Source organism: Ahaetulla prasina, chromosome 8 (genome assembly GCF_028640845.1).
Source record: "Ahaetulla prasina isolate Xishuangbanna chromosome 8, ASM2864084v1, whole genome shotgun sequence".
Classification (NCBI taxonomy): domain Eukaryota; kingdom Metazoa; phylum Chordata; class Lepidosauria; order Squamata; family Colubridae; genus Ahaetulla; species Ahaetulla prasina.
Window position 1 is genome coordinate 16,775,451 of NC_080546.1, and position 13,420 is coordinate 16,788,870.

Sequence of the window (13,420 nt, forward strand, 5' to 3'; positions counted from 1 at the left end):
ACTGCTGGTAGCTTTAACTTAATTGAAATGTGGCTATTGCAGAAAGAACAACTTAGGCTCTGGCATTGCATTCACATACTTCAAATGGAGATGCTGTACTTGCAGAGATGTAAAATTATAAGGTTACTATAACGTTATAGCTAACATGATCATTACTCTTTGTGTGAAGTATTTGACGAGTTCGGCGAGGACAGAAAAAATACATTTCCATTGGCAAATTGAATTTTTTTTAAATTTACATTTATATCCCGCCCTTCTCCGAAGACTCAGGGCGGCTTACAGTGTATTAAATATAATTAAATTAATTATATTTATTTGAATCGATTAGGAAGAGCAGGTGTTCTTGAAATTTAATGTATTGGAACTTCACCAATTCAGTGGCTGAAAAGAAGCTGAAATTCTAAAAGATATCAGGTTTGGGGGGGAAGATGTTAATGAAATATTTGAGATAAGAAACTGCACTCAAGTTTTTCAAACTATCTTTATAGTAGAGTTTCTCAGAAGGCTGCATATAGTCGTAAAAACCTAAAATTGAATAGTTGTTGCTTGAATTTTCCGCTGGTAGACTTGTTTTAGCCTTTATTTAGCCATGAATAAGGGAATTCTTTATTTATTTCCCACCTTTATCATTTTTTATAAATAACCCTAAGTGGCAAGCATACCTAATACTTCTTCCTCCTCCTGTTTTCCCCACAACAACAGCCCTTGGACTAGAGTCATTGGCCCAAAATCACCCAGCCAGATTTTATGTTTAAGATGGGATTAAAACTCACAGTTTCCTGGTTCCAGCTTGATGCCTTAACAACTAGAGCAAACTGGCTCTTGCGGTTTGTGTGCAGAATTTCCACTGCAGGCTGAGCAGTAAGGCTATTACAGTTTAAGAGACTTTGTACGTTATCAGTGAAAACCCAATTTAACTATGAAGAGCTGTCTCTTTAGGTCCTTGCTTATGCCTTGATCCATTTAGGAGCGTAGATTCAGTCCTTTTTAAAAGTATTCAAAACAGATCAAATTAAAGTCTCAATTTACAACTATTAAGAACTGCCAATTGAAGTATACAGTATTGGGCTGAATTACCAGATGTAAGGAAATCTTCTATATTCCTCTTATTTATTTCTGTAATGTTCATAGTCTCTTTAATTTGACTGAAAGCTAACAGCTATCTCCATTTGTTTGAACGTTTAAATATGGATATTCTGCTTTAATTGTCTTGAAATGTATGTTTGCCCTAAGTTAGCTACCTGGAATTTGGGAACAACATGATAGTCTATCAACTTTTTTTTTTAACGCGTAAGATACTGTTAAGAAGATAATTTGGGTATTTCTAAGAACTAGTTGCTTCAGTGCAGTTGGCTACAATTGAGAAAAACAGGCTATCGCTTCCATGCAGTCAGTGAGATTTTTTAAAAATTTCATTTGCAGGTAGTCCTTCACTTACAGCAGTTCATTTAGTGACCATTTGAAGTTACAATAGCATTGAAAAAAGTGACTTATTTTATGACCGTTTTTCACATGACCGTTGCAGCATTCCCATGATTACGTGATCAAAAATCAGCTGCTTGGCAACTGACTCATACTTATGACAGTTGTAATGTCCTGGGGTCATGTGATCCCATTTTGCAACCTTCTGACAAGCAACGTCAGTAGGGAAGTCAGATTCACTTAACAACCATGCTACCAAATTAACAATGGCAGTGATTCACTTAACAATTGTGGCAAGGGTAAAGATCTTAAAAAGGAGCCAAATTCATTTAACAAATGTTTCTCTTAGCAGCAGAAAATTTGGGCTCAGTTGTGGTCATAAGTTGAGGACTATCTGTATTATTTGCCCTACACTCACACACCATTTGTTTCTGAAATACAGGATATAAATAAGTTCTTTTCCCTAGCAAAATTAGATGCTTGCCTTAAGCTTGACTGTGTTTGAAATCCCAGGAATGTTTTAAAATTATAGTAGGGCTTTGGCTGGTATATCTTAGTTGCTTCTTCCTTAACAACCATTTCCAATTTGAGTCACCTCCTCCGTAGATTCCAGTGTGATCTTTGTTTGGTTTTGTTCTGTAGGAAAAAACAAAACAAAACCAGAAATGTGTGAGGAGATAAATGTATGTGGGAAGAAAGCTCAGGGGATTTTAGAGAATAGCGTTGGGTTTTCTTGAAGATTAACATCTCTTGCCAAGGCTTTGGTCTTACTTAAGTAAGGTGCAGGTTCCATCCTGCCTGGCTGTTCTAATAGATGAATACATTTTTCCAGTCAGCAACTCTTCAGGATTTGCCACTGTGCCGAACTGTTTGTAAGTAAACAAAATGTTTACCAGGTTTCATTTCTGGAGACAGGCTGATGCCAAAAACCAGTAAGGACAAGTAAATAATAACCAGTGAATTATCCAAAAAAAACAACAACCCCAAACCCAAGACCATCACATAATGGTTTTATTTGAACTTTCTAATCTTCCTGGAAATAGCCCAGGTCTCAAAAAAGTTCAAATGGTTTAATTAATCTGCTGTTTTCCCTTGGAAAGATTTGCTGTATAATATTGAGGGCACTTTTTGACATTTTCATGGCATTCCCACAGGAGGGCTTGTTATAAAACACGCTCCTCATCATTTAAAAAACAAAAAGATAGAGAGGTAAACCCAGGCGTGGAAGGTCCTTCAAGCATGTCATTGCTTAGGCATGATTTCATGCTTTTATTTTGACAGCCCTTCCAATTTAGATTGTTGTATGCTGGGTACACCAAAACTCAGTACATTTTATAATTTTCCAGCCACAGGAACTGAAAATCTAGACCTGGGGCAGAAATGTTATTTTGGAAAAGGACATCAAGTACCAAAAAAAAAAGAAGCAGCCCATTTTCTGAAGCCAAGAGGTTTCTTGTTTTTTTTAAATTTCTCTGACCTTTAGGGCAACCTATATTAGCATGAAATTTAGCACTTTCTTCTCTGAGGTTGAAAACTCAGTTGTGGCCATGAAGAATTGTAAGCTTACTAGTTTAAAGGTGAGGAAGAGAGAAGTTTTGATGAAAACATTTATAGAATTTGGACATTTTTATAGGTTTTTTTTTTTTTAATGTGAGTATATATAATGCCATAGAGGTCGTCCTTGACTTATGACCACAATTGGGTCATAATTCCATCATGAGTCGGTGAGGTTGCAAAGCAAGTCATCCCTGAACCCAATTTTATGATCATTTTTAGCTAAAACACGTGGTCACTTAGCAAATTCAACTTCATCGACTGAATTAGCTGTCAGAGAAGGCGGCTGGGAAGGGCACAAATCATGGTCGTGTGACCCAGGACACTGCAACTGGACATTAATGTGAGCCAGGGGCCAAGTACCCCGAATTATGACCATGTAACTGCAGGGGTGGAACAATAGTGTAAATACAAGGCCAGGTCGTAAATCATTTTTCCCCAAGGTTGTCAGAAATTTGAACTAACATTAAAATAATAGTGTTAAGTCAAGAACATAGTTGCCTCTCGTGAGGGTTATGCAGCCATATAGTTCATTTTCTAGCAAGCATTTTTTTAAATCTATAATTAGTTTTGCTAAGTTAGTTTTTCTTGCAAGAAGAGAATAGCAGTTATATTACTGCTACAGTACTTAAAGCAGGCTTTACTTGAAAACAGCAGAGGTTAAGCTTGGCTGATCATGCTTTACTAAGAATAACGGCTGTTTAAATTATGCCATTTAATTTAAAACCTAATTAATAAAATAATAATATTAGGCATAATTAAAGCCTAATTATGTTGGGAGAGGGAGAGGGGGATGATTTTTTCCAAATAAAATACAGGTAGTCCTCGACTTATGACCATAATGAAGCCCAAAATTTCTGTTGCTAAGACATTTGTTAAGTGAGTTTTGTCCCATTTTATGACCTTTCTTGCCATAGTTGTTAAGGGAATTGCCATAGTTGATAGTTAGCAACCCAGTTGTTAAGTGAACCTGGCTTCCCCACTTGACTTTACTTGTCAGAAGGTCAGAAAAATGATCACATGATCTTGGAACATAGCAACTATCATAAATCAGTCTATCTATCTATCTATCTATCTATCTATCTATCTATCTATCTATCTATCTATCTATCTATCTAAAGCCAAATACCACTCACCCATCACGAAATCTCCAGAACGGGAAAGCCTACAAACTTGAAATTTGGCACATATGTTCCTCTTGGCTTCTAGATGCTGGCTAAGAAAGGATTTTTCGAAATGACCATCAGAGCATTAGTATTTCATATACGGTATTATATTCACACACTTTGATGCTAAGGAGTTAGACGTTCTACTCCCCCTCCTCACCTGAAAAGAACTCTGTTCCAACTGCCAGTTGCCTTTTATTAACACGCTCTGATACTACCCCTTCGCTAAACCGGGTGTGGGCATGGCCAGAGCATGACTCATCTGGCCTGTGGGCTGGGTCATTCTACTCCCCCCCCCATTCCAACTGCCACTTGCCTTATATTAACACGTTCTGATGCTACAGAGTTACACATTCTACATTACGTTTCAGGCTGAAAGTGTCAATTTATCACGCCCGACCACATAGTTTTGTAGCGAAGGACGGGCATCCTGCTAGTCATAAATATGAACCAGTTGCAAAGCATCTGAATTTTGACCACGTGAGTGTGAGGCAAAAAAGATAACGATGAAAAACGGTCATGAGGCGCTTTTTTCAGTGCCGTTGTAACTTTGAACGGTCACTAAACCAACTGCTGAAGGTCGAGGACTACCTGTACAGGAAATGTATGAAATCACCCTCTTGTTTTTGAACCGTGCAGTAAGAGTTCTTTCAAGAAAATCCATAATTCAGACGGTTGCTATGGGGGAACCTGAGGTTGCCCCTCCGGCCTATCTCAGCCTCCAGAGGAACACCTTAAATCCATATAATTAGCGACAGATTGGTTTTAGAGGAGCAAGAAAAGAAAAATCAAGCGTTTTATAACTGAGGATGAAAAGGGATTACTCCACAGGCTTTCGAGACAGAATTGCTTGTGTGTCTCCCTGTGAATCATCGGCCCATACCTCGTGCCAAATTTAGAACGGCGGGCTTAAGTTGCCCTGGAGGATTTTGGGCTCTGTTATGAAAAAAACAGCTCCAGAGTTTTGTCTGCATCCTTTTCGATTATGTCTGGACACAGGGTGTAGTCTTTGGATGTGGCTGTGCTTTAAAATGGTTAATGCTTGTTTTATAAGGGCAGCCAATACCCCCGGAATGCACTCCTTTCTCTTGCCAAGGAAAACTTGCCTCCCCAATTAATGGGAATGGTTAATTACTCTGCAGAAGTGGGGAAGAGATTTAACGATAGCCACATCTTCTTCTGTTATTTAATTATTGAGTCTACTGTCCTAAATTATCTGTATGTAGTACCCCAATACACCTTTCCCTTTCCTTAATCCTTCCCTTCCTTTCTCTTTCCCTTCCCTTTATCCTTCCCCCTTCCCTTCCCTTCTCTTGTGACCACCTGAAATCCCAGCTACCTTGAGTCACTTCAGTTGCATAGCATAGCCAACTAAAAACAAGCAGCATTTGTGCTGGTTAATTAGAGGTTGAAATCCCGCTGCATCTGTGCGCCCAAATTAAGCAGTCAGCTTTACAGAGCAAACATGGATTTCCCAAAGGGTTTTTTTTTCATTCTTGACTTTGGCTCTCAGATTTAACACCTGGCTTTGCTGGAATGGAGGCTTTTTTTCTTGTTTACAAGAGCAGGGGCAAGCTCATTGTTTCTAGTTGGCAGTGACTAGAAGAGAGATCAGACAGTTCCTGCACGAGAGTGGATATTTAAAAAAACAACAACAACCTTGCATAGGTTCTTTTGTTCCCCCAGTTCCTGCAAGCCTAAAAATTCAATACCTTTTTTAAAAAAAAGAAATAAATCTGATGGGGGTCTTGCTACTTTCTTTTCAGTTTTGCAGTGCTAAAAGTTTTATCTGCATTGTAAGTCAGAATTTAAGAGGACAGATTTTAAAATATTTGAGAAATATTCTCAGTTCTCTTAATGTGTTTTGAAGTTTCGGGACTCTTAATGCGTTTTGAAATTATCACCGAACTTGAATCTCAAATTTTAAACGTAGAATGTATCTGAAATGATTTGTTTAGAATGCAGAAAGGGATGAGCTTTCGAGAAAACGGAACTTCATTAAGTTTTGCTTTTCCTCTTAAAATTTGCTAGAAATTTTCCCCTACAAAATGTTTCTTCACATTTTTCCAGGTAGACTGATGACTCATGAATGGAGCATCTGTCCTTTCCTGGCAAAATCCCCTCAATTGCAAGGTTGTTGCTGCATTATTCATAGTTTATCTGGAAGCTATTAATAATGTGCCAATAGAGACAGGTTGTGTCTGTCTTTTTTTGAAGAAATCCATGCTAAGATAATGGGAAAATAAATAGCATTCATCTTTGGACAATGAAAGTGGTCTTTACAATGGCATCTTATTTTAAAGAGGGAAAAATATTTTTTTGTTTATTTATGCGCGCACAAACACACACATACAAAGTTCTCAATCTCAGTAACTCTTTAAGATATGTGGATTTTGGCTCCCAGAATTATGTGTTTTTCTGCCAACAGACATGAGGCCAATTAGCAGTAATGTGCAACCATAAGTATGCACTGGTCTGTCTGTCCGTCCATATCTATCTATCTATCTATCTATCTATCTATCTATCTATCTATCTATCTATCTATCTATCTATCTATCTATCTATCTATCTCTATCCTTAAGGGAACATGGTGTTCCCTCTTCGTATTTCCCCCTAGCAGCAACCTTGTGTCAAGGGATGAATTTAAAGAGAGAAACCCAAAATCACCCAGGCTTCCATGTAAAGAAGTGTAGAATGTTGGGTCTCTAGTCCAGGGTCTTAACCATTATATCAAACAAATGGCATGTGCGTTTATTAAAACGACCAATTATGGAGTTGGTTCTTATTTCTACTAGTCCACGGTGCAGAACAAAAACCTAACAGTTCTAAACTCCTAGCAGGCTGTGGTTTTATCCTTTTGAACGATCCCTACTAACATCTCATGAAAAGTTTCATTAAAGCATTTTTCCCATGATGTGGTTAGATGAATGATGTGGCAACATGAAACCAGATCCCTGAAGTCCAATAGTTAGCTCCATCATCTATTCTGCACGGTCTGTAGATCAGTTCAGAATACCCAGGAGAACTGATGAAGCATGGAATGAGAGAGTGGAATGTAACAAAATAAATCTAAGTTTAATCAGTACCTGAAAAGGAAACTGTAAACGATGGGATGAAAATGGATGGAATGAAATAATTTTTGTTTTATTTTTTTTATTTTGCACTTCCTTCACTTGTGACCATGGTAAATGCACAGTCACCACCCACAAGATCATCCCCGTTGAATGAAGGAATAAGTTACAAAAATCTTGTACCAGTTCAGAACGTGGGTCGTAAACCTTTCTCTTGTATGCTTTTGCACTTACAATTCCACAATTCTTCTGCATGCTTTTAAACTTCCTTTCCTTGGTGTCTTGTTTGTTTTATAGTTTTTGTAGAAATCTATACCATATAGAACCAGGAAGAAAAGGAACATCCATGCAGGGGATCTTATTATTAACTTCAATAGGTAGCTGAAGGATTTTCCTTCTGGGGTTTTACTTATCCCGACATAATCCCTTGATATATCTCCTCCTTTACATAATAGGATTCATTGTACAATACAAATGCCGAAGGACCAAACTTCATTAGAATGTGTGTTTACACTAATCAAGGCTAAACAAGGGGCTGATTTCCCCATTAGTAATTGTATTCAGTAACTTGCCAATGCCACAGAATTGTTTTGTTGTCATACGATTATGGATAATCTGGAGGCCCACCACAAAAACTGCAATATACAGAAAATATAATATAATTAGTTGCTACTAGTAGAGATAGGAGGTCCCAATATGTTGGGCTTTTTTTTTTTTTACATCTGCCATGAGTAAAACAGAATTTTCATAGCACAATCACAGCTACCATCTGAATTTTATTTTACCCAAATCCTGCAGACGCCCTTTGCTATGAGCTGCATAGCAGAGGGCTAGGAAACAAAAAGTGAAGAAGGGCCTGTTTCAGATCTTATTTCAGTTACGAATCTTCATGGCTTTAGTTTTGCTTTCATATGATCGGGATTGTGGTTTTTTTAGCACCTGTGAAAAATAAGAAAAAAATGATCCATGATGGGGAAAACATGTTAATCTGCATTCTGACTCCCTGATTGGGCAGATAAAGGTGCATTCACCCTCAAAGACCCTTCCTCCCCCAAGGTCTGACTGGCAGATTTGAATGCAAAGACAGCAAATATATAGTGGTAGCTGATAACCTGGCGTTGCCTGGGTATTTATGTATCCCAATCCTTACAGGCTTTTAAAAGTATATGTATAGTATACACATTATAAAGTAAAATCATTCACAAAATCACTATAAGTCTTTGGGCCCCACCCTCTGTCCATGCAGCTGCCCACGCCCACTGGTAACCACCATCTGGTGGCGCTGGGGCTGCACATGGCCAGCCACAGCGGTAACCACCTGGGGCGACACCCATTTGGCGGCAATGATCCTCCTCACCATCCGGAATGGCCCAGCAGGTGGCATGTGGCCACTGCAGCTGGGCGGTTCGGCTGCTATATTCACCCCGAGGGGTGTTAGGGGTGTCTTCCCCCCCCCCAGTACTTTTTTCCAGAGAGTGTACCAAGTTTGGTTGAAATTGCTCGAGGCGTTCCAGAGTTATGCTGGAATATACAAATACACACACATACACACACACTCTGCGATAGACAGACAGACAGATAGATAGATTGATTGATTGATTGATTGATTATGACTATGGCGGTGGTAATGATGATGATGATGATGAGAGATCTAATGGATGCAGGTGTTCATCTTCTTCTTCTCCTCCCTGGATAGCGAGATATATGTTTGACTTCTCATCTAAAACTCTCTCCAGTGGGTTTTTTCCCCCCTTTTAATAACAGATTTTTAGTAACATGCAGGCTACTTTATAGTAATTTGCGGACACCCAGCCCCGAATTGTATAAATGTATTGACAAATCTCTCTAATTTTCATTCTGAATCCTTTCTGCCTAGAGTTGACAGGAGTCGAAGCTAAGATTTTTGCATGCAAAATGTGTGTAAATTTCAGCTGCTTTGCGTTTCTTCCGAAGGAGAAATATTGATAAAAATGATTAAAATAACTTTCAAACACTTTTCTTTCATACTGTATAGTTTAAAGAGCCATGGTGGTGCAGTGGTTAGAATGGAGTATTGTAGGCTAATTCATCAGTCTGATTCTCACTGGCTCAAGGTTGACTCATCCTTCCATCCTTCCTAGGTGGGTAAAATGAGGACCCGAATTGTTGAGAACAATATGTTGACTCTGCAAACTGCTTAAAGAGGGCTATAAAAGCACTGTGAAGCAGGAGATAAGTCTACGTGCTATCACTATTTCCTTGATTGATGTTGGTGAGAACTTAGATGTGTGTAACTGTTAGATAGTTTTTATTTATGGTCAAAAAGTAGTTTGGGTGCAATCAGTTGTTCAGCACAAAAAAATGTTCTCACTTAATAGCTTAGCATCTATAAAGTATCAAGATTATAAATCAGCCATTCTGCTAAAACATATTTAACAGTCAATCATACACACACTTTTATTGTAATGACTGATCTGATAAGAGATTGTATAATGACTGTTTTACTATTAATTTGGTTAGAAGGAGTGTTAATAGGTCTGATGAGCATCTGCATTTTAGCAGCAGTGCAGGAATTGGTGCATGGTTGCATCTGTTTCTCTGGCTGCATGTAGACCAATCTATTCTAAGGATACCTCGCTATTTTTCTTTTCCAGAGACATTGATGGTAAGACATTCAGCAGAAGAAAAAGCTCTTTGATGTGAAGCATAAGCAATATTAAATAATAATGTAAAGATTCTTGGGTTGGCCTCTTCCCATCAGATTATTTTTAGTAGCTTATATCTTAACAACCATGACTATAAAACTCAAGATCAGAATCAAGATCACGTGAAGTGTTAGTGCCACTTTATAAGGCCTTGGTAAGACCACATTTGGAATACTGCATTCAGTTTTGGTCGCCATGATGTAAAAAAGATGCTGAGACTCTAGAAAGAGTGCAGAGAAGAGCAACAAAGATGATTAGGGGACTGGAGGCTAAAACATATGAAGAACGGTTGCAGGAACTCGGTATGTCTAGTTTAATGAAAAGGAGGACTAGGGGAGACATGATAGCAGTGTTCCAATATCTCAGAGGTTGCCACAAAGAAGAGAGAGTCGAGCTGTGCTCCAAAGCACCTGAGGGTAGAACAAGAAGCAATGGGTGGAAACTGATCAAGGAAAGAAGCAACTTAGAACTAAGGAGAAATTTCCTGACAGTTAGAACAATTAATAAGTGGAACGACTTGCCTGCAGAAGTTGTGAATGATCCATCACTGGAAATTTTTAAGAAAATGTTGGATAACCATCTGTCTGAGATGGTGTAGGGTTTCCTGCCTGGGCAGGGGGTTGGACTAGAAGGCCTCCAAGGTCCCTTCCAACTCGTTGTTGTTGTTGTTGTTATTATTATTATTATCTTAACCTTCTCAGAAGCTGACCAGAGAATCTAAAATATTAAATGCTGTTTTCAAGGGTTTTTTTTCTTCCAAGGAATATAACCATTCAGGATACTGGAAGTTGAAGATTGAGATAAAAATCTCTACTTAAGTCAATATTTTAAGCAACCTCATTCTAGGGCCATCACTCATTCCAAGCATAAACACACAATGGGAATACACCAGAGGGCCTGGAATATAGCTGTTAATATTTTTAATGAATAGTTTTCAGTGTTGGGAATCTTTATGACTACCCACCTGAAAATTTTATATCATTTGACTGGTTTTCTTGGCCTTAAAAACTTTAAACGCCACCTGTATCCAGTGGACAAGAAACTTGGGACTTAACCTGGATACATGTATGTGTGTGTGTGTGTGTGTTGGTGTATGTGTTAACTTTGCCTACATCCCATCTATACGTTTTTATGGGCCATTCTCTTTCTTGAGAATATCATAACCTTTGCTTTGATAAAAGGTATAAGGTCACCAGAAGCAAACATTTGGTAGATCCTATTGAAACAGGGACATGAGCAGACAATTGTCCTTGAGCATCCTGATAATATCTTGAGACATAACAGTCACTGTTAGATGGAGGAATGTTTTAATCACCACAACCTGTGTATGGGAATTGAATCAATTATCGATTTAAGGTCCACAAATGCTGCGTACAAGGCCTTCCAGGAAATGCTGGAGTACTTGTTACTTGCTCTTCAGCCAAAATATGACTACATTCTAGTAATTTCCAAATACATGGCACAAAAAACTTTTATCAATCACACTCAGTCGTGTGTGTGTGTGTGTGTGTGTGTGTGTGTGTGTGTGTGTGTGTGAGAGAGAGAGAGAGAGAGAGAGGGAGAGGGAGAGGGAGAGAGAGAGAGAGAGAGAGAGAGGGAAAGAGAGTCGCCCACAGGATTGGGGGAAGAGGTATACTTAAAAAGGACTGCCAGCTGGCAGGCTTAAATAAACAGATCTTATCTAGAAACTCTAATCTCTTGTGTTTTCACTTGGATTTGTTATCCATCACATTGTCTTGGCTCTTAAAAGCATTATTTGTTTGGTAGCAAATCGCTGCCAGGGATCATCCCCAAAGTGGTCATATTTCCGCATTTTGAGAACAGCTCAATATACTGTACTCTTCAGTTTCTTTGGGGGGGGAAAATGAACACGTTGAGCACAGTGTTGAAGTTATTGGAAGGAGCAATGAACTTCCTAATATTTTCAGAACTGAAACCAAAACATCTTAGAGTGCTATTTTAATGATTTTTTATTTTAACTCAATTCAGCTGTGCATTTTTTGAAGTTTTCCTGCATATTTCACAGGTAGATTCTCGTGATTTTACAGGTAGCTTTGAAAGAGTTAAGAGTTTTAAGTGTCACGTGTTTTCTTACTCATCATAGAGGTCAGTGGTGACATCCAATTTTTTTTTACTACCGGTTCTGTGAGCGTGGCTTGGTGGGTGTGGTGTGGCTTGGTGAGCATGGCAGGGAAGGATATTGCAAAATCTCCATTCCCACCCCACTCTGGGGCCAGCCAGAAGTGGTATCTGCCAGTTCTCTGAACTACTCAAAATTTCCGCTACCAGTTCTCTGAACTGCTCAACATTTTTACTAGCGGTTCTCCAGAACCTGTCAGAACTTGCTGGATGTCACCTCTGATACAGGTACTATTGAATTAATTCTCTTAATTAATTAGAACAATTTATTTTCTAATTTTAATTTGTTAAATTGTTATGTTACATATCATTAAATTGTTCTCGTTTGCTTAGTTCTGTTCTCCAAATCTTAGTAAATGTAAACTAGACATTAATACCACGTTTCATTTCATGGCAAGCTTTAAGTAGTTTATTGTTGTGACTGACTTAAGAACATTTTGTTTTTAGAATTTGTTTATCAGAATTGTTTAATGCCTAGGACTATATCGCAGAATCACATTTATAGGAGCATATATTGTAGATTTTCTTTCATGGCATGGCTGTTTTATGTATGTGTAATGGAGCATGAATCTCCTCTTTTGAGAGGATGTGGTTGGGTTGGTGTTTTTTTTTTTTGGTTTTTTTTTACAGTGCAAATCTGAAATTTGTGTTCCATAAAGAACATTTTCTGAAAAACGACGGGGTCCACCATAATTTGTCTAGAACACTTTCTTTACTAAACAGGGAAGTTTACAAAGGTAAAACTTTTCATTCTCGCCTGCGAACATGGCATACAGAACCCAAAATCATGGCAGGAGAATTAAGCTTGCATTTTCCAAAATAAATTTATGATAGTTCAAGTCTGAGTACTAATCTGCACTGGTGATTTCTTTGCCTTTCAGAACACTGCATAAAGATTTAGAGATCAGTGACAGTGAAGACTGCGACGATGACCAAGTTAGTATCTGTCTTTCTATCTATATCTGTCATTATCTCCCTCCATCTATATGTATGTATGTATTATGTATGTATGTATGTATGTCTATACACACACACACACACACACAACTTGTTGTGACCCAGGGCCAAGTAAGTAGTAATAAATTTAGTCCGTGGAAAAACAAATTTTATTCTAACAGCTAGGAATTACTTCATTCCCAGCGTTGTTCAACTCAAAGTAAAACAAATGCCTCCCAATACAAATTCCTCGGTTATCTCACAAACCTTAGTCCAATTAGGCAAACTGCAAAAGGCCCGCCCTGGCAAACGTCCAGAAGCCACAAAAACAAAGACATACACGAAGCAGAAGACAGAGCAGAAGACACAGCTACAGTGTTGTTTTCCAGCAAAGCTGAAACACAGGTGCTGGTCTATTTTAAGCTTTATGGGAGGGGCCAATCATCTC

At 38.4% G+C, this 13,420-nt stretch overlaps 1 protein-coding gene across 1 annotated transcript in view; it reads left to right on the forward strand.

Moving 5' to 3' along the window:
• AFF1 (ALF transcription elongation factor 1) overlaps nucleotides 1–13,420 on the forward strand; it is a 182,140-nt gene that overhangs the window by 129,901 nt on the left and 38,819 nt on the right. The window contains exon 10 of the mRNA XM_058193874.1: nucleotides 12,918–12,972. Within this exon, the coding sequence (XP_058049857.1) occupies nucleotides 12,918–12,972 (55 nt within the window). The remainder of the gene's footprint in view (nucleotides 1–12,917; nucleotides 12,973–13,420) is intronic.